This window comes from Anas platyrhynchos, chromosome 3 (assembly GCF_047663525.1).
Source record: "Anas platyrhynchos isolate ZD024472 breed Pekin duck chromosome 3, IASCAAS_PekinDuck_T2T, whole genome shotgun sequence".
Classification (NCBI taxonomy): Eukaryota; Metazoa; Chordata; class Aves; order Anseriformes; family Anatidae; genus Anas; species Anas platyrhynchos.
This window is the reverse complement of record NC_092589.1, coordinates 47,577,785-47,604,071: the sequence shown is the minus strand read 5'-3', so window position 1 is coordinate 47,604,071 and position 26,287 is coordinate 47,577,785. Positions and strand designations below refer to the sequence as shown.

At 41.2% G+C, this 26,287-nt stretch overlaps 1 protein-coding gene across 3 annotated transcripts in view; it reads right to left on the bottom strand.

Moving 5' to 3' along the window:
• Positions 1-3,308: 3,308 nt before the first annotated feature.
• The window catches only part of RPS6KA2 (ribosomal protein S6 kinase A2), a 293,034-nt gene continuing 270,055 nt past the window's right edge, over positions 3,309-26,287 (bottom strand). For all 3 annotated transcript variants that reach the window (XM_021272261.4, XM_013099223.5, XM_005019222.6), the window contains 7 exons: positions 16,937-17,026; positions 15,620-15,778; positions 14,289-14,450; positions 9,532-9,608; positions 6,953-7,070; positions 5,656-5,793; positions 3,309-5,268 (listed from right to left, as the gene is read on the bottom strand). In XM_021272261.4, coding sequence (XP_021127936.1) covers positions 5,143-5,268; positions 5,656-5,793; positions 6,953-7,070; positions 9,532-9,608; positions 14,289-14,450; positions 15,620-15,778; positions 16,937-17,026 — 870 coding nt within the window. In that variant the 3' untranslated portion in view covers positions 3,309-5,142. The remainder of the gene's footprint in view (positions 5,269-5,655; positions 5,794-6,952; positions 7,071-9,531; positions 9,609-14,288; positions 14,451-15,619; positions 15,779-16,936; positions 17,027-26,287) is intronic.

Below are 26,287 nucleotides of genomic sequence, written 5' to 3'. Positions count from 1 at the left end.
GCATGTAAGGGTACACACTTCTGTAGTATTTTGATGTGTACTTGAAAATGGAGGAAAGAAAATGAGTATGCACATTTTCCTTTATTATGAACTATATTAAAACACCTGATTGGCATTATTTTAAACCTTTTTATTTGAATCTAAAAGATCTTTGGCCCAGTTGTGCTGTGTGTGTCTGTCAGGATTCAGATGCGTGACCCTGGATCTCACTTGGCTTCTGTTTAAAGGAGAAGTCTGCAGATGTTCAGAGAAGGAATTTTGCTTCAAATTGTCTGCTTTGGCAATTTTGCTACAAACATCTTAACATACAGCTTCAAAAAAAAAAAAATTGTTTTGTTGTGGAAGCTAAGATACCTCCTTTTCAGTAATCCATTTTAACTTCCATGTTTATCTGCCTTCCTCTTGTGAGGGATCTAGAGTGCCATCACACTCCAGAAAATTGGTGATTTCCTCTGTAAAAATGGATTATTTATAGACAGATGCCAGGATTTTTACTATCTTCTTTATAAGCTCACCTGTGGCCAAAATACACAGTCAGCACTGTCTCCCCATGGCATGCCATCTGTAAGCCCACACCTCCCGATTACAGGCAGCTTATGTGAACTTGTGGTGAACTTCGAGGCCTCAGTTGGCCTTCTACCTCTGTGTGCACAGCCTGGCTTAGCTAACCCATTTCCCTACAAAAAAACGGTGACACCTGAGCCTGGCTCAGCATAAGGCAGAGGGAGGTGGGTGGCACCCGAGCTGTGACCCAGCAGCATGCTCACAGCGCTGCCGTCAGAGAAGATGCTGCTGCCTTGCTGCTGTCCCCAGCCACTTGTTCAGACACATTTGCTTTGCCCCACTGTGACCTGGGTAAGGGAGGTGGGAAAGCACAGAAAGCATCTAAGGTCAAGAGAGAGTAACTGGCTTTTTTTAGCCTCAGCACTGGCACACGCTGGCTGCAGCTCAAGGGACGAGTGGCGTAAGAAAACCTTGTGGCACGCAAAAGTGCACACAGGAGTGGTTTAGGGGATGATCCGAGCCTGGCCATAAGTCATGTCAGACACACAGCAACTGCCTTTGCTGAGCTGTACCAGTGCCTGGTACGAGTTTTCAGTTCTTGTGCTGTGGCTCAGCGCTACCCAGGCAAACAGATTTGTGTCCTTTCTCTGTGCCTTAAAGATTCACGTGTTGATTCATAATAGAGTCTGATCTACCCTTTAGGCCAACAGATTTATTATCCATTTCAAACTCTGTCCAAAACTTGTTCAGCCATAAGTCTGGCTGAAAACAGCTCTGGTGCTGCACACAAGGCTAGGTGCAGCTCAGGGACACACGATCCGTGCTTTAGAGAAGCGCGACACACTCTGATCCTCCCAGCAGCCTGTGCCTGGGTCAGCCCCATGCCCGGGGAGAGGGGGTGGGGAACTGTTCATGCTGGTTTTCTTCAGAAGCAAATGAAAATTTATTGTTACATGGTCTTTTTTTTTTCCTTTTTTTTTTTTTCTTTTTCTTTCAGATGCAGGGATTGATTACAAAGTGTCTGTGGGGTTATTTGTGTTCTGATGAAAATGTCAGGCTTTATAAATTCTGTCTATCTAAACAGTCAGCTACTCAGCTGACTGTGACAGACAGTGAGGATGCCTTGGACTGTCACTGCTTTATGCACTTTGATGGTTTGAAAATTGAACTGTACTATTAATAATAGCCTAAGGCACTAGGTCGCTTTGTGGACTAATAACCTGCAAGATGGTATTATCAAAGAGAAAAAAAAATAATTCAAAGAAATTTTTAGACTTTCAGGAGTTAAGCACAGCATTCAGTAAAGTTCCTTAAGATTAAATATATATATATATATAGAGAGAGAGAGAGAGGCTAAGCCTTTTTCAGTTAAGTTTTCTCCTAGAAAGAATAAATGCTTATTGCTGAGCTGTCGTGTAGCAAGGCGCGTGGAAAGGAGATGCTGGTATAAAGCAGGCAGAGCAGCAGTTAGGCCATGGTCATGCATCTTCCCCTGGATGCAGCTGGGCTGGGGGAAGTGGCAGCTGCTATCAGTCTGAAATAATGAATGCAAACCAGCAGGAGTGGCTGTGCCTTCAATTTGCTGACAGAGACTCTTGTATTTCAGTCCAAGTGAGTTGCATCAGCCAGATCAACTATGGAAATGGATTAATTGGGTTCATTTTGACTGAAACAGATCAGAAAAATCATCGCAAGAGTATCTCCAGTAGCAAGCCTGTGCGGTGGGTGATCTGCTGTGGTATGCACAAGGATACATAGCTGGGGTGGAGGGGAGGTCCCACATGACAACTTCATCCATGGGCAGAACTGCTTTCTAAGCCACGTGCCTGTCCACACCCAGAGCAACTACTACTGTTACCAGTGTCAGATTTTCAAGAACACCACAGACCCAACTCCTCTGAGTATCACTTCAAGCACTGACTACACTGATATCCTTCTAATTTGGACAAGCTGAGATAGCGTATTTGCATGGACACAGACACGTGCATACATCTGGATGTACTGGCAACAAAAAAACTTGGTAATCAAAAACCATTATATGTAATTTATGGGCCTTTAAAGGAAAATAATCAATGATAATCAAATATACCAATCAGTACACATCCCAAACCTTGTATGATTAATAGGGATATAGATGGTGAGTTTGAAGAGCTAGACGAGGAACAGATTCAAACCATCAAGTTTCTGGAAGACCCGCATCCAGTAAGCTTGGCTTACAACAATATTCACATTAAAAAAAAATGCTCAAAAACCTAAGACTGAATGTATATCAAGAGGGGATCAAACTGTTTCCAATGGCTGTGAAGAGAAAGCAAACTGAACCAATGAAAGATGACCAGGAAATCTCCAGGGGAGACAAAAACTGTACCTAATATTTACAGCACTCTTTCTGCCCACATACAATTACACATTAAAAAGACATTTTGTTGAAATAGCACAAATCAACTGGGACACCAGAACATCCAGCCCTCCCTCCAGATTGCCCTTAGCATCCTTGTGCTCATCTTGCCTTCCTCTGGGACAGAAGTCACTCCCAGGGACCTCGCCAGAGCATTTTTGCACGAGCCAGGACATCCCCTACCTGCAGACTCACATCTCAGTGTACTGACAACAGAAGTACATGGGACTTAATTAGCTTCCAGAGAGAGAAAAAGTGTAAAGGCAGCAAAAAGCTGATACTGAGCACAGCTTAGCCAGAGTAGCTTAGCCAGTTAAGGTATATTATTCTCTGCTGCTATGTAGATAAACATAGACACACCTGCGCATGTTCACACACTCCAATTCAAGCCAATTCATCCTCTCTGTGAAGTTTTACAGCATTGTTTATTCTAGAAAAGAGAAGGGCTTCAAGGAGAGCTGCTTTGCAGCATTCCTGTGTGCACAGCACATAAACCTGAACATTAAATATTGGTTTAAATTATTAAGAATAATTTTAAATTTAAAAATAGACTAATGCAAACAAACAAAATTCAGTCAACACTGGAACACAGATTGTTTTAGGGAGCATATTGCTATAGCAAATGCAACTCCTCGTTCCCTTGGACACCAATGCCATGGTCTGGAAATTCCAGTTTGGCACCACAATGTACAAACTACCCAGCAAGGAAAACTGCTATCTCTAGCATACGAAGCTCCATGTTCACATTTTTTTTTCCCCTTCACAACAGAAAAAAAAAGCCAACATAGCACATTAACTTCTCCCACAAAGCATCTGAGGTGACAAATTCACTTGGAAAACAAAAATTAACAAATGCAGTACAAAGAAGAATCCTGGTCAGCTCTTGACCACCATATGCCACAATGGATAAGAAAAACAATAAAAAAATAGCTCAGGGAATGAGAAAAAAAAAAAATGTCCATTTTGCTGAGATCCTTTCAACCATGTTTTCTTTCCATGAACCTGAAAAATCCAGGTATTAGGTACAGATTTTTTTTTTATATTTATATATAAATACACGCGTATATATTTATATAAATATAAAAGCACAGCATCCTCCTGTTTCTCCTCAGAATGTACTGTTATTAAAGCTAGTGACAGAGTTAGCTGGGCCCCTCAGAAGCAGACACTGCAGGAAGGGCAGGAAGCAGGGCATCGGAGGAGGCCTGGAGCAGGATCATCGCTATGGGAGGGCAGCTGCCTGGCCCCTCTGCAGCCCAGGCACCCACAGAGCCTCTTCTGGACCACCCCCAGGTGGGGGACCATCCCCTTCCCTCATAGGGAACCCCAGTCTGCCTCCAAAGCACCTGCACGCCAGCTCCCTCGGGCAGCGCTCCCCACCATGCTGCCGTGGGTGGCTTTGCCTGCTGGTCTCCTCCTTGCTAGCCAAGACCAGATACCCTTGTGTCCCCTGACCCACAGGCTCCTACTCCCAGTGTTTTACATGAATGCTCTCCCACAGTCTCATGAGACCCCATAATCTCCTCAGAGGACCAAGTTTCTCAGAGACTTTCTGCTCTTGGTGGGCCAGGCCTCCAAGTAAGTCAAGCTCACGGCATGCGCTCCTCCTCAACCAGTGCTGACTTTCTTCCAGAGAGATCAGGGGCAAAGTGCAAAAGATTTCTTGAAATCAGATGGTATTTCCACCACTGGCAGCTCACTCTCCTTCATGTCGAATAATGCTTATTTCAAGTAAGATATCATCCATGTGTCTCTGCAGCCTTCACTCTTCCTGGAGCGAGTGGAGATCAGTAGGTGTTTAGGGGTGACCAGCCGAGCCACTTCATCATGACACCTGCTGGAACCGCTGAGAACATTCAAACCTGACTGCGTCTTCATTACAAAAAGTGCTTTTCTTGAGAAACAAAATGAAAACTATGTTCCCACGGAACATCTTCAAGACTCAAAAATAGTATTTCCTAGGGAGGGAAGGATGGAGCACGTCTACATTATTTGGCTTTATCTCAGTAAGGAAACAGAGCTACCAGCAAAGTTGGCACATCTTCGTGAAGTTGATAAACTCAGGATCCTGGATGGAATGTAAAAGAAATGATGGAGCAAAGGCAAACTTTGCCTTATGCTGGGCTTCTGCTAGTTCTGGTGATTTCGTATGCAAGGTGTCCAAAAAAGTTCTAACCAAGTAAAGATGAATCTGTCGAATAATAAACTGTGGGTTTCCAAAGAGGCCTCTTGGGGTACTGCTACAACCTGGTTGAGGTAAGTCTTTTCATGCCCCTCCGCTGAGCCAGATTGGAGGACAATACAGGCTCCAGCCTTGGTGCCTGAGGTGTTCGGTTTAAAGCGAAGTAAGTGGCTGCCATTGCACCCTGTGAAGTAGAAAAAGAGAAAAAAATGGGCTAAAATTCATCTCTTTCATGCTTCTCCCCTCTATTTCCCTATCCAATCCCCTTGTGCAGGGACAATTTCCACAAAATGATCACAGCTCCTGTTGGCTGGGAGACAGCTGGGGTGTCTCTGATTCAAAGCAGTGGGTAGAACGATGTGCAGACTCTCACCAGTTCATTATAATGCAGCTGGAAGTTAAAAATATCAAGCAGATAATGGGTCAAAAAGCTTTACTGCTAGTCTACTGCCATATGAAATTTGGCCTCTGTGGCAAACTATTTTCCCAATTCCTCTGTCACTTTCCAGAATATTTACACAAATCCCAACTCTTTCTGGAAGAAATAAAGAAGAAAGGGTGTAGGGCATACCTTCACCAGGTGAACGTCCTGTCTGCTGAGTTGGTTCTGAGACAGGTACTCCCTGTTCACTATCCACGGATGTCTTAACACTTGAACTGCTGTGAGGCGCTGATGAGGGTCTACGTGAAGCATCTTAGACACAATGTCCTGGGTTTAAAAGGAAGAAGACAGTAAAAATAAAAAAGTAATTACTGGTAGTGCAGGATTTACCAAGATCTTCCCAATGGCAGTCATCAGCATGCCGAATGGACAGGGGGATGCATTTCAGATATGCTTTGTAGTTTTTAAGTGTAAAGTCTGATCTACAAAATTTTCAGGGCTAATGTTCAATTCTCAACTGATAATCCAAACAAAAGATAAGGTGGCAGGTATGCAGCTTCTTGAAAGAGTGTTAACAATTATTAGCGACCTTGTAGGAGTGATAAATGCTACCTAGAGAGGATGCCATCTGCAGGCATCTTTTCACTGACTCCGGAGTCTGCTTACAAGGGAAGCATAGAACAGAAACCAAACATTCAAGGCAGATAAAATTCAGTGATACCAGTTCCACCACATCTGAATATCTTAATTTCCAAACCGGACATCTGATGAAAAATTCATTGTCTGACAATGAGCCTCATAGGTGCTGTTAGCAAGATGAATAAGTTGCTAGGATTTCTTGTGGTTTTGTGGTGGAATATATCAATGTTTTTCCATTGGATACTGCCAGTTGCTAAAACTGAAATCTCCTGAGGGAATATAAAAATTGTGTCAAAGTTTCTAATTGATGCCAGATAACTGTAAGCTTGCCAGCTCTCCTGCCCATCCGCCTGTCTCACAGACTAGTGCATGGTTTTGTGTCCAAAAGTCTCAGCACCAGTTGAATTCTAGCTCCTGGGTTTTTCAGGTTTTGTAATAGATGGGCAGCCTCAACTGCAGACAGTACAAAAGTTAAAAATGCTACCTTATTTACTGCCTGCTCATGCTTAAGTTTGAGGAAGAAAAAGGTGATTCACATATAGACCACATATTTGTGTCACTGACTACCCTACACTTCTTTTAAAAGTTCAGCCGCGTGACAAAACAATTCTGTGCAATATTAATTTTGACAGTGCATAATTGATGGTGCTATATTATGCCTTAATTTAAGGAAATAAACTACCAAAATTTGTAGCACTTTTTAATTTAGAGTAGTATGAACAAGTGAGCTCTTATTTCATAAGACACTGAGAAATAACCCTTCTGACTGTCTCTAAGTTTGTTACAATTGCAGACTGCCATCCCATTCAAGAGAACAAGAAAAAAATCTGAGAAAGTGTCCACTGACCTTTGCAGTGTCAGATACTGAATCCCAGTTTCCTCCTGTAAGTGCATATTTGCCACTGCCAATCCTGGCCAGAATCTCCTCTGGGGTATCATCTGGTCCATTTGCAAAAGGAGTGAACCTATTTAAAAAAAAAAAAAAAAAAAGTAATTTGCAAATTTGCAGGTATATGATTTCTAGAATCTAATATTAAATACCATTGATTTCAACAGGAATTTGCTTCCAGAATGGACCACCATAGCTACTTCATTTTCACTCAAGCTACACAGTACAATGGTTCCTCATATTAAATAAATAAAAAAAAGATCTTTTTAGATATATTTCCATTTCATTCTTATTTTTAAGCAATATAATATATATATATATTTAAATTCACAGGTTTTCACTTTTTCTTTATTCATTTTTACTCAGTTTTATTGCTGATAGAAGAACCATGATAATGGGAACAGAGAGTAAAAATAATAAAGGAGAAAACTTCATATCTGAAACAGAAAAAAAGAAAGGAAAAAAGAACACTTTGTAGTCTGTTTTGCAGTTCTTTGTTAATCATAAAATCACAATGTGCAAGTCTGCAGGACAAAACAAATTATATGTAATGGGTTATTTAAAATCTTCCTGATCTAGCCAGACAGAAATTAGTAGTAACATGTACTCAGCTTTACAAAATCAGTGCCACATGTACAGGGCCCAGGTTTTTTTCTTCATAAAGTGACAAGTGGTAAGATTTTGCAACTGACTAAAATTTGCCAAGCCAAATTTTACTCTGCAATCTTGAACAGCTGTGCAGATTTATAAGAGGAGGGTATCTGGGATTTTTATATCTTCCCTTCCATCTGTCTTTTCTTTTCTGGAAACCTTCCAGTTTGGTTTTTAGGTTGTTAAACAGACATCTTGGTTTGGCCATAGCTTCCTATCCCCCCGGCACATTCAATTCCTCACACTGTATTTTCTAACTTTCAAGATCATTTCAGATTTCACAGAAGTTCAGCCCAGAGAGATCCACGCTGTTATTCCATGCTGTAACTACTGAAAAGGATGCAGTGAATGTTCAGGACTGGCCAATACTCCAAAGACTGTCATTCCCACTGCTGCAATACCAAATATTAATAGGATCCAGACTCGTACTCTAGCCTTCAGTGTCTGAGCTCATAGTGATGATGGGAGGAGAATAACATCCTGAGTGCAACCAACAGTCAGCTCCAGCTTCTCTCCTCTGGTAAGGAAGAACAAGAGCATCCCTGATGCAGTGGTGGCACCTAAAAAGTCAGCACTTCTGATCACTTTACTCTTATTTTCTCCTTTAAGTGTAGAAAAAGGTGAGATACAATTCAGTGGCACCTGGTGGCAAATTTAGCATCTGCTGATTATGTAATATGTATTTCAGATTAAAATATATTTGGATTTTTTTTAGCGTCACATTTCAAAAAGAAACATTTTGAATATAATCAGCTAAGTAATGTGACTCTTGGTAATGTGTTGATTTTATTTACTGATTCTGGTTGTGTATCAATGCAAATCCATGACATTAGCCAAGTAGAAATGGCATTTTTGAGAGGATCACAGCAGACTGGGAGACTGCTCCAGAAAGTCCCAGTGTATTTCAGCTAACGCTGAACACACCTGTAATCAGGAACAAAATATATGGGACAGAAACTCCTGGCACCTTTTCTGAAAGCCACAAAGCAAGTGACATGAATAACGTAACAGCAGGATCTGTTTGTTTCCTGTATGAATTTAGGAATGAATCCAAGCTTCTTGCCGTCTTGCCAGCTGAATGATCATGAAGTAGACTAAAGAGCTGTCAGAGGTCACTGAAAAGTTTCAAGCAGCACTTAGCTGGGATAAATATGCACATACCACACCCTGCAGCCAGCAAAAGAGATGAAGTGCAGGGGTCTGATATCTCCAGATTGGCTTTGTACATTGTGTTTCCCATTCACCCAGCACATCTTATTCTTATCCCTCTCTGCTTATTTCAATCTTCCAGCCTTCTTGTGCCAATATTTAACTTTAGAGATTGGTAGTTCTTTAATCAAAATCATGCTGCCTGTTGCCTGTTGCTGTTCTTACTGATCTATTCATTTACTTTCTGTTCTTTCTGAAAAGCTTTTTTTTTTTTTTTAGTTTGTTTTCTTTTTTTTAGCCTTTGAAGGTGCTGAAATACCTCATTAACAACAACCGCAGAAGAATGAAACTGAAGAGAATACATGTATTAATAGGAGTGAATAAATTTCTTACTGGTGAGGTGACCATGACCTGCTCTCCGCATACCACTCCTAAATTACTCTTCTGATGTAAAACTTTAATGTAACTTAAGTGGAGAGTAACCTTTTAGATGTCTCAGTGAACATTTACTGGCCCAGGCTGTTAAAAACCTAAGCTACTTGTAAAGTGTCAAAGATACTTGTATATTTTGGAAAAACTTATTCTAATTCTAGGTCTTGGCATCTATTTTTTTTTTTGCCTCATACAATTGAGCACATCTCCGTGAGGAGGACAGCCAGTTTGCAGTCTGTGCGTGACTCCTCTCTGTCTTGATCCCTGCTAAAGTACGCCCTCTGGAGGAAAACCTCTCCACTTACCCTGCCAACATGGTGTACAACAGGATCCCCAGGCTCCAGATGTCACAGGCTGCATCGTAACCTTGGCGTTTAAGGACCTATGTGAAGGAAAGACAAGGGTGAAAACTGGATAATCCACAATCGTGAATTTTAGCTTCTGGGTTTCGAGAAGTACTGATCAGGGATTGCATCTGGTAACATTTTCAGGGCTTGCCCTAATGTCTGGCTTGAATAGGTGACTGCATCAGGAGTAAAATGTTCTGTATGTTTGGTGTGCAAGCACAGCACAGCTGCCACCTCCACCACGGTGGAGCTGAAGGCAGTTTGTTGGCCTTCAACACCTCTGACCACCTACCACACAGCAGAGCAGAACAACCCTCTCTGCTTACTTCAGTGTTTTAAAACATTTCTTAAAGAAAGCTAGTTAACACTTTGAAATGTGTCCTCCTAATGTGGAGGTCACCAAGTCCACTGTGGATGCAACAAGCATGGGGCTGAGTGACAGTGGTGGGCACGTCTGAGCTTTGGATCTGGCAGAGCAAACAGATGCTCACTAACTCAGGTTTAGTGTCAGAATAGTACAGATGCATGACAACTGCAAAGAAAAACAAAAGGGTTATTCTCATCTTACTTTTAGTTTAAGAAAAGTGGCCACATGTAGACTGGGCTTAACAGGTAACAGGCTGAAACTTGATCCCATTTCCATATAGGTAAACCAAACCCCACAGTACTCAGCAGAGATCTGATTAGGTTCAGTATTGGTACAGGATGGACAGTCAGACCAGTAAAGGTGTGATCTGGATTTCATTTATGCTAATGCATGTCAGAAGAAACATCTGTTTGAGTCAGTACAGGTCCACGTGCAAGCAAAGTCACTGACTGACAGAGCACTGCTGAGGCTAGGGGAAGAACTTTGTTTCTCTGGCTCTGAAAGGCTCAGGAGCCACCTCTGGATCTTCTACTTGCTCATAAAAGCAAACGACCATTCTGTTTACTTAACTTCAATTCTGACACACAAGGAGAGTTTTGTCCCCTTCTGCTGGATTGGTAGATAAATTATTGCTTTGCAACGCACATGAAAAAGGAATGTATAAATTCAACAAGTCTTTTTCTGTCCTTGGGGCTTAGTACCCAGTATTTATTTCAGCTAGTGGGAGTTTATCACAGAAGAGACCAAGAGTTGCTAGAAAAAAGAAAAAAAAAAATTCAGAAAATGTTGTCTTGACAGATTTTACAAATGATGAGTGGTAAAGCAACCATCTGCCAGGTATGCTGCTAAGCGAACATTTGCTACCTTGAAAAAATATGGAGAAAAAAAATGCACTTTCTCCTGTTGACAAAGCTGCTAAAAATCCTACCTCTGTCTCTCTCTCCTGCACATTATGTGTACTCTGTGGCTGTTATAATTGTTTCTATTTCTTTAGTACCTGCATTCCTTGGCCCTCTATTATGTTAGTTTTTATGAAAAAAAGATTTTTGCTATTTGTTAAGCTCAGTTGCTTTTTGCTCCATGTGTGATACTGAATGCCCAACATTTATCTTTTGGTGTGGGCATACTTGTTCCTTCCAAAGCAGTTACATTTTCACTGCCATCACTGTCCTTCCTCAAATTACCACGGAAAATTGAGTCAAAAGCAAATGACAGAAAGATGGAGCAGTTATGAAGTTTAGAGGAGTAGGCTATTAAGCAAGTGGTGACACAACTCCAAAATAATGGGCAGGTGTCGCTGCATGCTGTCACTCAGTTTGAAACAACTCTGCTAGCTAACACGGACATTCGCTCTGTGCCTAGGAAAGCCTTGGTGGCAATTATTTCTTATCAGCAGCAATGTCACCCCACAGATAACAACAGCAGATAGCGAGAGTCACTAGTTAATGACACTGCTATTGTAAAATGTCTCCAACAGGTTTTTGCATCTGTGGTTAAAGTGAGAATGTTAAGCTGGCAGGATCAAGTGTTGGAAATGTTGGCCAAAAAGATTAGGTTTTGCCTTAGGGGGCAGACATCTTCAAACAATAACAGGCATGTGTCTTGAAACAAATCTGAGAGCAAGAAATCTAAGCACAGTGAAAAAGCTTTGCAAAAGATGCAGTGGGTTCCTGCTCTAGTGGGTGCTGAAAGATTTACCATATAGAAGGGTTTTACATCACCCTACATCACCCCAAACATCAGAGTGTTTGGTGAGATCTGAAACGCATGCATGATTTGGTTCTTAGCTCCACACACAGCAGGGCATCGTGGTGCCAAGGACCAAAATTCTGCTGGGTTTATTCAGTTCTGGTAATGGTTCAGATGCTTATCCAGACGTTTATTATTTCTATATGTTTTGATTTATTGGATTAACAGAGTTATGAATACAGGCTTTTCTCAGCTGTGATACAAGGAAAGAAGTGTACGGACATGAAAGATAATAAAAAATCTTATAATTTCAAATGCAAAAACAAAACAAAACAAAAAACAAAAACAAACAAAAACCAAACACACACACACACAAATCTTCATGGATTTTGTAAGAAATCTGCAGAATAAAGTCCTTTTCTAAATGGCCCTGCCGCACTACAGCAACACAGTACTGTGGTTTTCCTCCTGATCAAGCCTGGCTATTCTCTCTCTGCAAAGGACACAGCCCGCACTAGGTGGCAGAGTGTTTCTTTCTCTCGCAGAGCTTTCAGCTTTCCCGATAGTCTCAAATTCAATGTTTCCACAACAAAGGGATACTCGAGTATGCAAACATGTCATAATTCCTCTGCCACTGTCCCCTTGTGTCATCAGCCTGGCTGACTTTCTGCCTTCTCGTTTGAGTGCTGTAAGCACGCTGCAGATGCTGCAGAGAGGCTCGGAGAATGCACAAGTCAGGTCCAGGCTGGAGGGCAGCATTATATCGCAGGTAAAACGTAAAAGCACTTAGGGCTTTATTAAGCTCTCTGCCAGTTCTGGTAATGTTTCAGCTAATCTCCAGCGTTTCCTGCATTAGCCGAACCTGTCTTACTCATCACAAACGTCTGGGACCATGATTTCTGCTTTCAGTTCAAATCGGAAGAGGCGAACCTGAAAAAACAATGTCTGGCAAGGTTTGTGATTACAGACACTGTACAAAATGGCCCATCATGAAAAATAGCTGCACCTATTTTAATCACATTAGATCCCGGAGAAAATCTCAATTCTTTAAATCTTGGAAACACAATTATTTTTCATTTTGGAAATTAAAATGCTGTGGTGCCCCAGAAATTATCTTGATAAATTTTACACAGCTCATTCCAGTATCTAAAATGAAAAAAGAAAAAACAAACAAACAAAAAAAAAAAAAAAAGAGAGACATCAAATAGCAAACCAATCTGCCTTGGCAATGGAATATTTTTGCTGAAAAAAATCTGCTTTGAATTTATACTGCCCCTGGCAATGGTCTCAATTTAACAAATTCTCTTTCTGACGCTGGAAGGCTCTCATTCCTGTATCTTTTGGCATCACAAAAGGAAAATGTACAGAAAGATCACCCCATTTTTCACTTTCCAATTGCAACCACACAGATGAGGTGGAGGACAGTTATGGGGCAGAAAAGATTGATGAACGATATCAACTGAGAGAAAGTGGTGTTTGACAGCAGAGGACAGATGAAGTATTGAAAGGCAATAGTTTTGCATTTTTCTTACAGGGACTGCAACAAGCAAAAGTAGATGCTCATTTGAAGCTGTGTATTGCAAATACAAAAAATGTTGATGAGCATTGCTGCAAGAAATAGAAAATAACCCAGAAAAATAACCTCTTTGTCTTTCATTGGAAAGAAGCAGCTATGAAATATCAAGTACCCAACACAGTGAAAGGACAAAACCACCCAACCAGCTGTGGGAACCAAACCTCACTGCAGTGGGTCTGAGCAAAAGGAGCAATGCTCACTGGTGATGCAAAACCACCTTTCCCCAGGCTTGAGGCAAGCTCTTTGGCCCACCTCTATTTTCCTGTCTGCAAAAATAGGAAAGCAGCCCTCTCCTCCCTCTCACAGGTGATGTCAGGGCAGACAGGGATGAGAACCCCAAGGTATTGCAATTCATCAGAAAAGGGAAGGCCAGTTCTGGTCTGTTACTCATATCAGACAGTCTGTTATCCCATGAGCAGTTCTGCAGGGTAAGGTATAAGAAGTGGGTATAGGAAGATAAGCCCAGAGATTTGACAACGCAAAGAATTTCAACCGTTGTTTCCAAAATGAGTGGAAAGATAGACAGGTGGGCCTGGGAGAGAGGAGTTTCAAGACCTTTACAATTTTCTTATCTTCACTATAGTTCGTACATCCCCTCTAACAGGGGGATTGGTGCTAGAAAAGCTCAAGAGGAGAGATCTTTCTCTAGCTCAATCAAATCAGTGGCAAAGCTTCCACTGACTTCAGCTCTGTAAGGATTTCCACCATGGATATTTCTTTCAAGTCTTATTCCTGATATCAAGATTTCCCTTCTAAGCCTTACTCTGTTCTGATGCAATGCACTGGAGGGCAAGCACTCTGAGAAGAAGCAGCTAGAGGAAAAATGGTATTTATCCCAGTAATGAGCCCAAAGCATGCTGTACGTCAGTACGAGACAAACACCGGCTTCTGTCAGGAGAGAAACAACTGGCCTGAGAAGGCTGACATGAACAGGAGACGTATGGTAACAAAACCTGCAAAAGTGCCTGTAGCCTGCATTCTGCCCTGCTCCTCTTTGAAAGGCAGTGAGAAAAAAGGTGAGCAGGATGGAGGACAGCTTTCTGTGCCATGCTCCTTAGTCACGGCGTTGAAACACAATCCTACCTCAGGGGCGACGAAGTTGGCGGTGTAGCAGGGAGTCATGAGCAGCCCATTCTCCGCTCTCAGTTGCTTGGCAAAGCCGAAGTCACAGATCCTGATGGAGTCTGGGTTTCCTGACTCATCCATGTAGAGGATATTACTTGGCTTCAAATCCCGGTGCACCACCTTAATGAGAAAGCAGTGAATAACAAGTAAGGGGAGGAGGTGGGGGAGCACCCAGGGCTGGCTGCCCTTTCTGCTCTGATATTTGAGGTCGGTCAAGAGCTCATGCCTAAAATATTTCAGTTTTGGAGAAAAGCTGCTTAAAAAGACTCAGGTAAAGGAAGGGGGGAAAAGTTTAAAATCTGTTAAAATCAGGAAGAACAAGTCCTGCAACCTCTGCTGATACATTATGATGGAGACATCTGCTCAAAGCGGGGGGAATTTCTTCCTGAGTGAGAGCAGCGGGGACTGTTGTACAAACACATTGCTGTCAGAGTCTCCTGGATAGCCCTAAATATTCAGCTGAAAGGTGAAAAAGAAATCCTGTCAGAGGAGGAAAATGAATAAGGGTCTTCTTGTGACTGTTCGTATGAGTAGCTCACACCTGAAGGGAGGGGTTACTTTTCACAAAAATCCTTTCTGTAGGTACCCAACTTCAAGTGGCTATGTGTTTTACAACAGGCACTGCATTTCTACATTGGGAAAACAGCCTCTATATCTACACTGTAAAGCTATCATGAAAACATACAGGTCCAAGCACAAAATGCACTTGTTTTAACCATGAAAGGAAAAAGAAGCAAATATTTGACTAGTTATCCAAACTGTTTGTCCCTGAAAAGTGGAAAAGGAGAGATTTTCAAACTGCTGTATATAGAAAACTTAGATTTTAGAAGTCAGTTCTTTAACAGCATGTCAGAAACCTTTCTCATCAGCTGCTCAAACTGCTACTTTGCTTTGAAAACTGAGCATTTGATTTTTTACTTATCTGCTGACTCAGATACTCTATCTGAAATTCAGTTAAAAGATCAGATATGGCAATAATGACTGTGATAAGAAGCAATCTACCTCAGCAAGTTACACAGACTTGAAAATCAGTGTAGTTTGGGGACGAAAATACCACTTTGACATACTGCAGTTCAGCCAGGAAGTGGCTAAAAAGCCTGTGACCCTATTTCGCAACCTAAATGCAATTCCAAACATGGGAAAAGAATGAAACATTATTTTGTCTGAACACTTTTTTGGGGGGTAAAAACATATTTATATTTCAGAGAAGTATAATCACAACTATTCACTTTTTCTAAAAGTTGGAATTTAAGAGAACAGCTGCAGAGAACCAAAATTGCAATGCTTACGCCCTGGGAGTGCAGGTAGTCCACAGTCCTGGTGATGGTGCACAGCACGGCGCTGGCCTCTCGTTCTGAGAAACACTTCTGCCGAAGAATGCGGTCCAGGAGCTCGCCTCCCCTCATCAGCTCCATCACCAGGTACACATATTTCCCATCATCATAGACCTGGAAGAGTAATGCAATAAATACATATTTTAGACCCAACTTGCACTTGGTGAAGGTTGGCCCTTTAATCACAGTACTGGCTTGTTTGTGTAAGATGATGTAAGAAGAAAATATCAGCTAATGTGTGGGAAATGTGCTTATTATGCTTAACAACAGAAAAGGCAACTTTATAACAAGACTTAATCATCACTTTTTTCTCGTGTCTGTAGCAACTTGCTGATTTGTCCACACAGACAGGCAGCTTTCCTGATCTGCTATCTTGTCGGCGGAGCAGACCAAACTGCTAAAAGCAGCACCATTTCACACAGCCTGAAATGTCTCCTGGCTCTCACCCAAGCCTCCTTCTCAGTAATGTTCTCTCTTTCCCGTTCTACAGGGTAACATTTGCCATTTTAAATATCAATATTTCCCTTTGACTCATGATCAGCTAAATGAACTGCATTATACTGTTGGCCAAGACGTGCTTCCAATGATATCATATAGTTTATATTTGCAATTCTGGTGAATATATTGTTGACACGAGCTGCAAGATGTATTTACCATCAACGTCAATTGCAAGGGGGAAAAGACATTTTTTGTCTAGATTGGAAGATGGCCATTTTCGTGTCATAATCTTTTATCTGGACTGCAATAATAGACAGTGTTATAGTCATCAATGCTAGATGTTTTGGGAAAGGAATATAAAACCTTTCTTGCACAGATTTTAAGATATTCTCTAATACGTAGGAATTAGGTGATAGTTTCCCAAGGGTATGTGACTAGAAATTTTATATATATTTCTCTAAGGGCTGAACCATAACGAACTGGCCAGTGACACAAGCAATTTTGTTTTTTAAACTCTGAATCTAACACAGTATGGACAATCCTAGCTGAGATCCCACTTCTGAGAAGTGCTTCAAAACCAGGTACATTTTGTTGTTCTCCAGCACTGCGGCCCTTTGGTTTTATCCTCAGTTGTTTAGACAGGATTTAGAGAATATAACCTGACCAGTCTTTCCAACTATTAGCCTGTAATTTGTTAAAGCAATGTTTTTCCCTTAATTTCTATGAGTCTTTTTTTTTAGCTCTGACCTTAAACTGGAGAATTTTCCATATAATAAGTGAGCCTGATCATTAGGTGAAAATCATTTAGTACTGTAGTAGTCAAAGATTACTCACATCTTTAAGAGTAATGATGTTTGGATGCTGTCCATATCGCAAGAGAATCTCAATTTCTTCAGAGGGGTCTCTCTTGCTCTTGTCAATTATCTGGAATAAATGAAGCACAGTGTGGTAAGGTACTAGCTGGCAGCACTAAGCACAAAACAAGCAATTTATACAGCTTAAACGAATTAATATTTAAAATTCTTCTGTTAATCATTATCTTGTAGAGGCCAGCTCAAACCCTGCAAAAATGAGAGCCATGCTGACTATCTGCCTAAGGCAGATGGAGCAATAATTATTTTAGATTCTGAAGGTGTAGTCACACTTTTTGATGCCTATAGCTTTGTTTGCCCATAAATAATGGCAGTGACAAGAAGTCTCATTTAGAAATCAAACAACCTGAAGAATTCGAAAATAATAATAGTTTTAGAATGACATCATGGACAAAAAAAAAAAATATGCATATGTTTGTAATATTGGCATATGCTTGTATGTCTGCCAATAAATTAATAGAAATTACTTGTCAGGTGGGTTTGGCAGAAAAAAAAATGTGTAGATGCTAGGGAAGATCTGAGTTGAAGCCATTGGTAACTGGCTGTGCTGTTGTAATAAACAAGAGCTGTGCTGTTGTAATGAACAAGAGAGCAGCCAGAGTTTGCACTTGGCCATCTAACCAAACTCTACCTATTCCTAAGCTAGAAAGAAATCTGCTCTACACATCAAATTTCTGCATTCAGCACCTTTCATAAGATCAGAGAATACAGTGAGACATGAAAACTTTTTGTTCGTCTAGCAGCAGGTCTCAGAAAAATGCTGCACCTGCTGCTTAGATAGCATCACTGCATGGGAAGCCCGCTGTTAGAATGGCACTGACTTCGCATCAGTGCTCCTAACGCTTGTATTTGGGACGTCAGTCTAAGAGTCTCAATCGTTTGCCCAGTTGAGAGCACTGATTAGTGATTCTCACTTTGCAGAGTTAAGTGATATCTACAACCCCCCAAAAAGCTGCAATATAATCCAAGAAAGATATTTGCACTTTGGAATCTCAAATGTAACTGCACAGGGAGTGGCAAAAAAAAAAAAATCCATTCTACTAGGAACATGTTAGGAGTAAAGTATTTTGGCATGAATTTCTTATTGCTAGAAAATGGCAGAACTACATTTGAATAACAAGTTTACAGAAGAATAATAGGTGGCTTTTTCTGAAATTCATAATTCCATTACTGGCTTGGATTTGAAGGCTTCCAACCTTCAATGTGATTAGTTCTCCATAAGAACTCAGCACAGAGCTCAGATTTAAAGCAACAGTGTTTGCCAGGAAACGTGTTTTTAAAAACTTCTTTTGTTAATGGAGATAAATGCCTGGCTGCTTTTGCATGCATTTTCATGGCTTACTTATGGTGACACAAATTTAAGTACAGGTCTAGAATTTAGTGCGTCAGCCACAATAACTCATACATCAGAGGTTTTGTACTCCTCATAACTGACATGTGTTTGCACTGATAAAGGTGGTTAGTAGCTGTGGCAGGCATCTGAAACCATACCAGTGATTTGATTCTGAATGAACAACAGTGAGATGATGCAGAGAAGCGGCAGCTATCCATATTTGAATAAATGAAGGGAGAAATTCAAGAACAGATGAGTAGAAAAAAAACCCTACTAGCAATTTCTCCTTAGAATAACGTTGCTCTCCCAGTTTAGTAGAGACATTCTCAAAAACCCAATGAAAATCCTATTGAATGACTCCTCATAAATAAAACTGCAGTGGCCAAATGTGTCCCACTCAACCAATAAGTCTAACATATAAAAAGATATGCAGGGCCACTTTCTTGGCTGGAATAAACCAATATAGCTCTTGTCAAGTTGATGGAGCTACATAAACGTGTGCCAGCTAGGGCACTGCTTGCCTACTACAAACCAGTTGAGCAGCAAGTATTACTGCTTCTGTGGTAAGATCTGCTACCACTATGGTGCTGTAGCAAGCGATATATTCCAGATTGTTTTTCTGTTGTATTTCCCTGTGAAAGGGGATATCCAGAGTTGTGGAAAATTCTAAGCACCTATTAGTAATGCAGGAATATAACTGTATATATATCGTCCAAAAAAGAAAATCCAAACCCTTAAAATAGTCTCAGCTATTAACACAAAATTCAAAACAGCATAATGTGAAGCAGTCTGCTAGTGATTTAGTAGCAGCAGCAGTAGATGTTATGTAAGGCTTCTAATTCACAGCACGCTATATAAATATACATCTCAAAACCATCCTGCTAAACACACCGAATTTTTACTTTAACATGTGTACATGCTGCCATACAGTGACTAAAGGGGCAAGCTCCCCATGAGCACACAGCAGATCACTACTGGAGCTCCCAGCACTGGGGGCTGGCATTTCTGGTGGGGGACACGGTGCACACAGCAGCAGCAATGTTTAGGCCCTCAGCTACCTCTCTGCAGCTCCGTGACACCACACAGCCAGAGTTCTCATCCCTGCCATGTTAGGACTGTCTACAAAGGGGAAGGCTTTAGTAGGAATGGAAAGATGTTCTGGACTGTTTGAGGTTTGACTAAAATGCACCTATACTTCATTCATGTAAGTGACATTCATGTGAAACCAGAACACCTGTGCCATCAGCCACAGAAGAGAGGCATGTGACACTCTCACTCCAACATGAGCCAAATTACTTATTACATTAAAAACTCAATGATTGGTACCAATCCTGTCTGCTTGGTAATGATCACTCTCATTTACCCAGACAGTAATCTGAAGGAACTTCACTGTGAGCAGGGATAAGGCTGGGACAAGAGGTTTGTGGGAGCAGCAAACCACTACTAGAGCAGAGAGACACAAGCCAGACACTTCACTTTCCACCTCTGTTACTGATTCTTCCTCTTGTTGCTGATCTGGAGCTTAATTTACCTCTGATTTGTAAAGGCCAGCTCTGTCGTTATCCTACCCCTGTGTATGAAGAGGTTTTAGCTCTGCCCATTGAATCAACCAGGGCAGATTGTGTGGACCAGGAAACAGTGCAGGTGGCACTTCACTCCCACCCAACGTGACCATTAAGTATGTTCCTTAAATGCAATCTAAGAATATTTCTCAGAGCTTTGCTTTTCATGACAACTACAGTGGAGTAGTTGTCAGCTACTCCACTCCAACTTGGGCCAAAGGCTTTGGGCTGCTGCCTACCTATGTCTCTCTGTGTTTCCTTTGAGATACTGCGTTTTGCCTGAAGACAGCCTCTTCCCTGCTCCTCTCTGTGATGGCCCATGAATCGTCTGAAACTCTTCCTCTGTGCAAGGAATGATTTTCCTTTAAGATACTAATTCTGATTTGAACTAAATGTATACACAAACATCCTCTGTTACAGACTTCATGGAATACTTTCTCTGCTTCCAGCCCTGAGGTTCTGAGAAGTATGTAATGCTGCTACTTTTCTATTTCCCTCTGTAGCTGTGTGGTGGAGAACAACTCAGAAAGCTCTCAAAATGTATAAATAACTTGACTGAAAGTGTAACAAGAGCTCTATTGTACCTTGGTGGGGAAGAGCTATGAAGCAGAGAAGCTTGTTATTGTCCTTAAGAAAAATAAGAAACTGAACCATAGAACAAATATACTTTATCTCTGTGTATTGGGTACCCATGAATTCAACACATGTAATAGTGTCCTTTGTCCTAGCAATGGGCTTTTTTGTCCTTCAGCTAGCACATCCTTTGTCTCTTTTACTGACTAGCTGAAAGCAAAGTTATATTTTCTTCAGGGGAATTTAGGGCAAAAACCTCATGATATTTTAAAATGAGGCAAACTCCATCAAAGGATAATACTGAACTCTTTCTTTGTCCAGGAAGAAAGGATCAGGAGAGAATATTTTCAAAATCCTATTTAACAAGTCTGGCCAGTTTTTGCAAGTCCTTTTACAAGTCTTTTGTGTGGAAAAAAATTGCCTGATTCTTCCGTATTAATGGTTATTCAATATTTTCAGCTTTTCCGGGGTGGACTGAGGAGTATAAAGGAAAGTGTTGGTACAGTTCTGTATGGGCCAAACCTTGCTGAAAATGGTATGGCATCTATACAGACAGTATGTGTTCATATTTGCTGGCTGCAGTTTTGTGAAGGTATTCGTGTAGCTGTGTAGATGAATTTCTTCTTTTGGATCTAGTTATGCCATTACCAGATGTTACAGTCCCCAGCTGTCTGCTACCACCCACCAGCTGGGATTTACAGCCTTCACAGCTCTGCCAAATAAAGGGTATGTGTGAGCACTCCCTAATCTGCTTTGGGCAGAATTAGCCCCGCTAATGTAAATTGCCTTTTTAAACAGCTGAAATTAACCCGGGTGACCTTGTGTGAGGAGGATGCCTGTGTTTCTCACATGCAGCTCTCCATCGCTACAAGTTGTGAGATTGGTAAAGGGCAGGTGGTAGGAGGTGACAACTTAACTGCCTTGGCTGTCTGGAAACTGAACAGCTTAAAAGGAACAGTGAGAGAAAGGCAATGGAGTGAGTAAGAAGATGGAAAAGGAACGTGAGATGTGTTGACGAGAAGAGCCGTGACTGGCCTGAGGAAGAAGGATGGTGCTCTGGCCAGGGCAAACTGGAGCAAGGAAACAGTTCGCTGCTGCTTGAGGCTTCCTGGGCTGGGGAAAAAGGACTTCATGCATCTTTAATGTACAAACAACACTGCATTAAAACGTTTGCTTGGCTCTCACTTGATTTTTCCTCTTAAGTGAAGCAGGACACAAAAGCTCTGTCTAATTGCGTCAATAGAAATGGGCAAGACTAGTCCCCTCCCTCCACCTCCGGTCTTGGGGAAATCAAGCTAACCGTGACAATGCTGGCACTGTGCTTTAACCCTGTCTGCACCACTACCATGGAGTAAAGAAAAAATATATATATATATACATATCCATTTTATTTTAGTGAATTTATTCCACTGGAAAACTTCCACTTGCACTGGGATCAACCTCAAATACTGGGAAACATTAAAGATACACCCTGTGGCACTCACATGGCTATAAAGGAGGTTGTGTGGCTTTGACTGAGGAACTTTGGTGAGCTGTGCTGCAGGGGCATCAGGGGTAGCTCTCCTTGGCTGCTCTTTTTGCCCCCAATCCCAAGCGGGACGGTTGCCTGCCTTTTCTTCAACTACCCCAAGTCACCTTTCCTTGAGCTGAAACTGAGATGTGAGAGTGAATTAGGGCAGTCCTTGTCTCCTGCTCTGTCTCCAGCAGTAGGAAGTCCAGCAGAAGACCAGGGCAGAGACCTGGGCACTGCAATACCTCAAGTGGCCGCAGCTGAGGCTGCCAGTGTGTTCAAGTAAGCAGGGCAAGTGAAAGCTACTTTTGATCAGCACCAGGGAACATAGACAGCTTTGTGGAAAAAGCAAGGAGGAGAATAAGAGTTTTATACACTTCCTAAAGATGCTTTATTTCCTCTTACATGGCTTGAAGTTTTCTCTAAAACCTGTCTGTAGTATAAGTATGCATTAATCACATTTAAGAAGAGATCCATATAACAGCATGATGCAATGCTCCCTGTAGGAATCTCTTTCTCTCTCTCTCTTTTTTTTTTCTTCTTTTTTTTTTTTTTTCCTTCTTCTTCTTTTTATTCATTTTCCTGGGTGGAGACATGAGCAGAGGAAGAAGAATTAACTCCATATCTCTTTACACATTGTTTCTATGCCATATTTATGCACTGAGTTTCATATCTGAAGCTGGAGGCATGACTGGTGGAACAGGCTATAGCTGGGATACATATCCCTTCTAGAAAAGAGACAGCATAACAACGCACGCAGAGATTTTAAACTGACAGTTTCATCTACAATATTAATTCCTACAAAAGTATCACAGAGATAGAGCTCTGCAGTTCTGTGAGCTGGAAAATGTACAGGTTTCCATTTCAGTAATATTTCCTTCTAAAAATAAGTCCTATTCATGCCAAGCATCTGTTTTAATTTGGTTCCTTTTTTGATGTCAAATTACTCAAGCTGGATGAAAATCACTGCAGAAAGGCTAACATTATTTAAAAAGCCATGGTATAATTTTACATTTAAGATGTCTCCAAGGAGAACTATTCCAAGCCTAATAGTTTCTGAGGGACTATTTGCTGTGCTATTAGTTCTGATTAGCTCCAGAGATCCACTCCCCCCGTCCATGCTTAAATCTTTCAGACAAAAAAAAAAAATTGTGAAATGAATGTTAAAAGAAACAGGACTAATTAGCACTAGTTTTTTGAAATAAGCACTGGCCATCAGGCTGAGCTGTGTGGGTGAGGCATTACACTTTCTGCACACAGAGCATGCCCATTGCTGACTTTGCACTCCCAACCTGTCGGCTGCAGCTGTAGCACTAATTAATTGGCACCTAAGCAGTTGCACACATTTTCTAAGCACACAAATGCTACCAAAATTTGTTTTGATAGCACCTTTGAAATAGTAAACTCATTTTAGAGAGAAGTCTGCAGTTCTGGAGGCAGAATAGCTGAGTGGGAAAGGCTGTGCACTATTTTCGCCTGCTGTGCACAACCCTAGCACACGCCTGTGGATCAGACTGATGAGTTTCCAGTCCACGAAATGACTGCAGTGCTACTCCCAACTTCTTTTACAAAAACCTTCAGGGATGAAAACCAGTGTATCATATTCAGGTATTACAAAAGGGGAAAATTATTACATCAATATGGAAGACAAATACGAGAAACAGTTTACATAGCCCCAAAAGAGAAACAGAGCCGCAAAGGAGCAAATGCTGTCCAAAACGCTTAGGTATTTGGCAAGCAAGCCAGAGAAGAGAAACATGATATTACTAAGCTGTAGGAAAACTGTGCCTGATCTTAGGTCTCAGAGAAGATCCAGTTAGGACTGAGAAATATCATCATCTTGCATTCTTTAAAAGCTCAGCAATGCCAAGGAGAGAGGCACTGCAAGCTTTGTGAGCAAATGGGAAGCAGTCTGCAATAATCCTTATGCCAGAGGGAACACACAGCCACTGCACATCTAAGATTTACTCTGAAGCAGAGTTTAAGAGGTGGTTTGCCCACGTTTCTGCGCTTCTATCTGCCTCCTCTGCTTGTTTGCTAAGACTTAAAGAACACCTTGATCCCAGTTAGACAAATGTCACCAGTCAGCAATGGTGTTTGCTGCTACCAACAAGTTTGGTGCTTGTAAAAGTGCTCAAGGCTCTTCTGGCTCTCTGCCCTGCCTTTTTCCAAGTCTTTCAAGCAGAGACCAGTACTCTGCACTGGTCCATCCTTTCTGAAGTTGCAGCTGCAGAGTCCTGCCTATTGAAGACGTGCCCCTCTGGAGAGCTGATTTGTGGTGACAGTACCTGTCAGAAATCTCAGCATGCTCAAATGAAACCAATAGGTAAGTGAGGATAAATGAAGTTTGGCAGGCATTTGACTAAACCTAAATCTTACAAAATGAGGACAGTATAAAATATGCTTCATTGCCTCTTGCTATGGTGAGTGAAATTGTACACAGCAACATCCAGCTTGTAAGCCAGACCCTTTAATAAAGTTACTCAAAGTGGGATAGCCAAGGAAGCCTTTAAAATACTCTTGCATATATAAGACCCTCACAGACAGCTTTCTCCACTGCACTTTTCTGATATTTCAACCATTTTACTGCAGTTTTCTCTCTCCATCATACCTGTAGGATGACAGGGTATGTTCTTTGTAAGCACTCTTCCTGTACCCACCATGGTTTCCCAATTATATTTAAGGGCTTTCCATGCTATTTCTTTGAAGAGTGTTAGATGAACAGCTCTCTGGAAACAACCCTATGCAAGTCCAAAGCATCACAGAAATTCATGCCTAAATCTGCTCTGAAACCTGTATGTCCTACATGGCACCCTACATCCAGCTGAGTCTGTTGCCACTCTACCAGCTTAAGTATCCTTCAGACACTGAAAAGAATCTTTCACTGAAGTGTTTGAATAATAGGATCTCAAGAATCCTGGCTTAATAAACCAAACTTAATAGGAGAATGCGGTAAGCGTTCTCTCTAGTTTATCAAGGTAAGGAAGGGTCTTGCCATTCTGACCCCGTACATTGTAAGGCTACATCTCCACTAATGACAGATGTGACTTTTGTGCGTGCAAGGGGGAACATGTCTTGGTCATTTTACTGAAGAGTCTGTTTTACCAACAGGTCTCATGACCAGACTTTTTCCTGAAACTCCCTTTTTTTAGCTTCAAGACATTTTGTCTTGTCTTTCCACCTTCAGCAGCTGAATTGTTGTCATCCATAATTTATATCACCTTAGAGATATTTATAGATTTTGATCGCATCCTATTGGACTCAACTGTCTTACATCATATAAATTTGTAACTGTCTTGACAGAAAATGCCTTGCAATTATTGCATATTGTCTGCTATTCATTTTTCAGATTTTCTCTAATTTGTTTATCATCTATCTTAAACCAAGAACACCAAAATAGCACCATTTTTACTTGTTGTTATTGTTGTCATTCATGCTTTCTACTTTCAGCACTAATCTCCTGACATAACCATAATACAGGTTATGGGGAAATTGTTGTAGAGCCAACTATATACTACTGTGTAGCTTCCTGATTTCAGAGAAGGATATCTACTCACACCAACCAACTAAAACATCAACAGAAGGGCAACATGAAGTTTAAAGAAATCATGAAACAACTCTGGTATTCATACAGCATTTGGTGACTGTCACTCACTGCTATTATCACATAAATAGATGTATATAGCAAGTATAATTACACATGCCTGCTAAAAACAGTTCTCAGGAGTTACTGACTTCTCTTTATTGATAGCATGTTGACATCACTTCTCCACTGTTATAGCATTTTTATAGCTCATTAAAATGCACCTTCTCCCCAGTCTGCACATCCCAAAACACAATGAGATAGATGTACTTTCACTGCACAGCAATTACCAGAATTATATACGAACTCTAGGATTTACTAGGTCTCCTGCAGAAACTAACCTGTATCCCAGAGGCAGACACAGACTGCAAAATTTAGCTTTGCTCACAGCTGGGGAACATTTGGAGCCAAATAGTTGGTTAGTACATTACAGAGATAGGAAAAAAGACATGAAATTCACACGTGTTTTGAAATCCAAATTCCACTGTAGTATTGGCATCTGCAAGATTGATCTTGCCATTTGAGACTATATCTACTGTATGTTTTTCCTCCTCAGGGGGGAGAGAAGTGCATACCCTGTCCTTTTATCCAGTCATTTGCCCTGTCTCTAACAGCATGTGAGAAGTAAAGATCTGTAAGATTTAACCATGTAGGTAGTTTCTTGACCTGGAAAAGAAAGTACTTGGCATCAAATTGTTGAAGCTGGCCCCAATCCACCTCTGCATTGTTTGGGGCAGACAACATATTGGGGG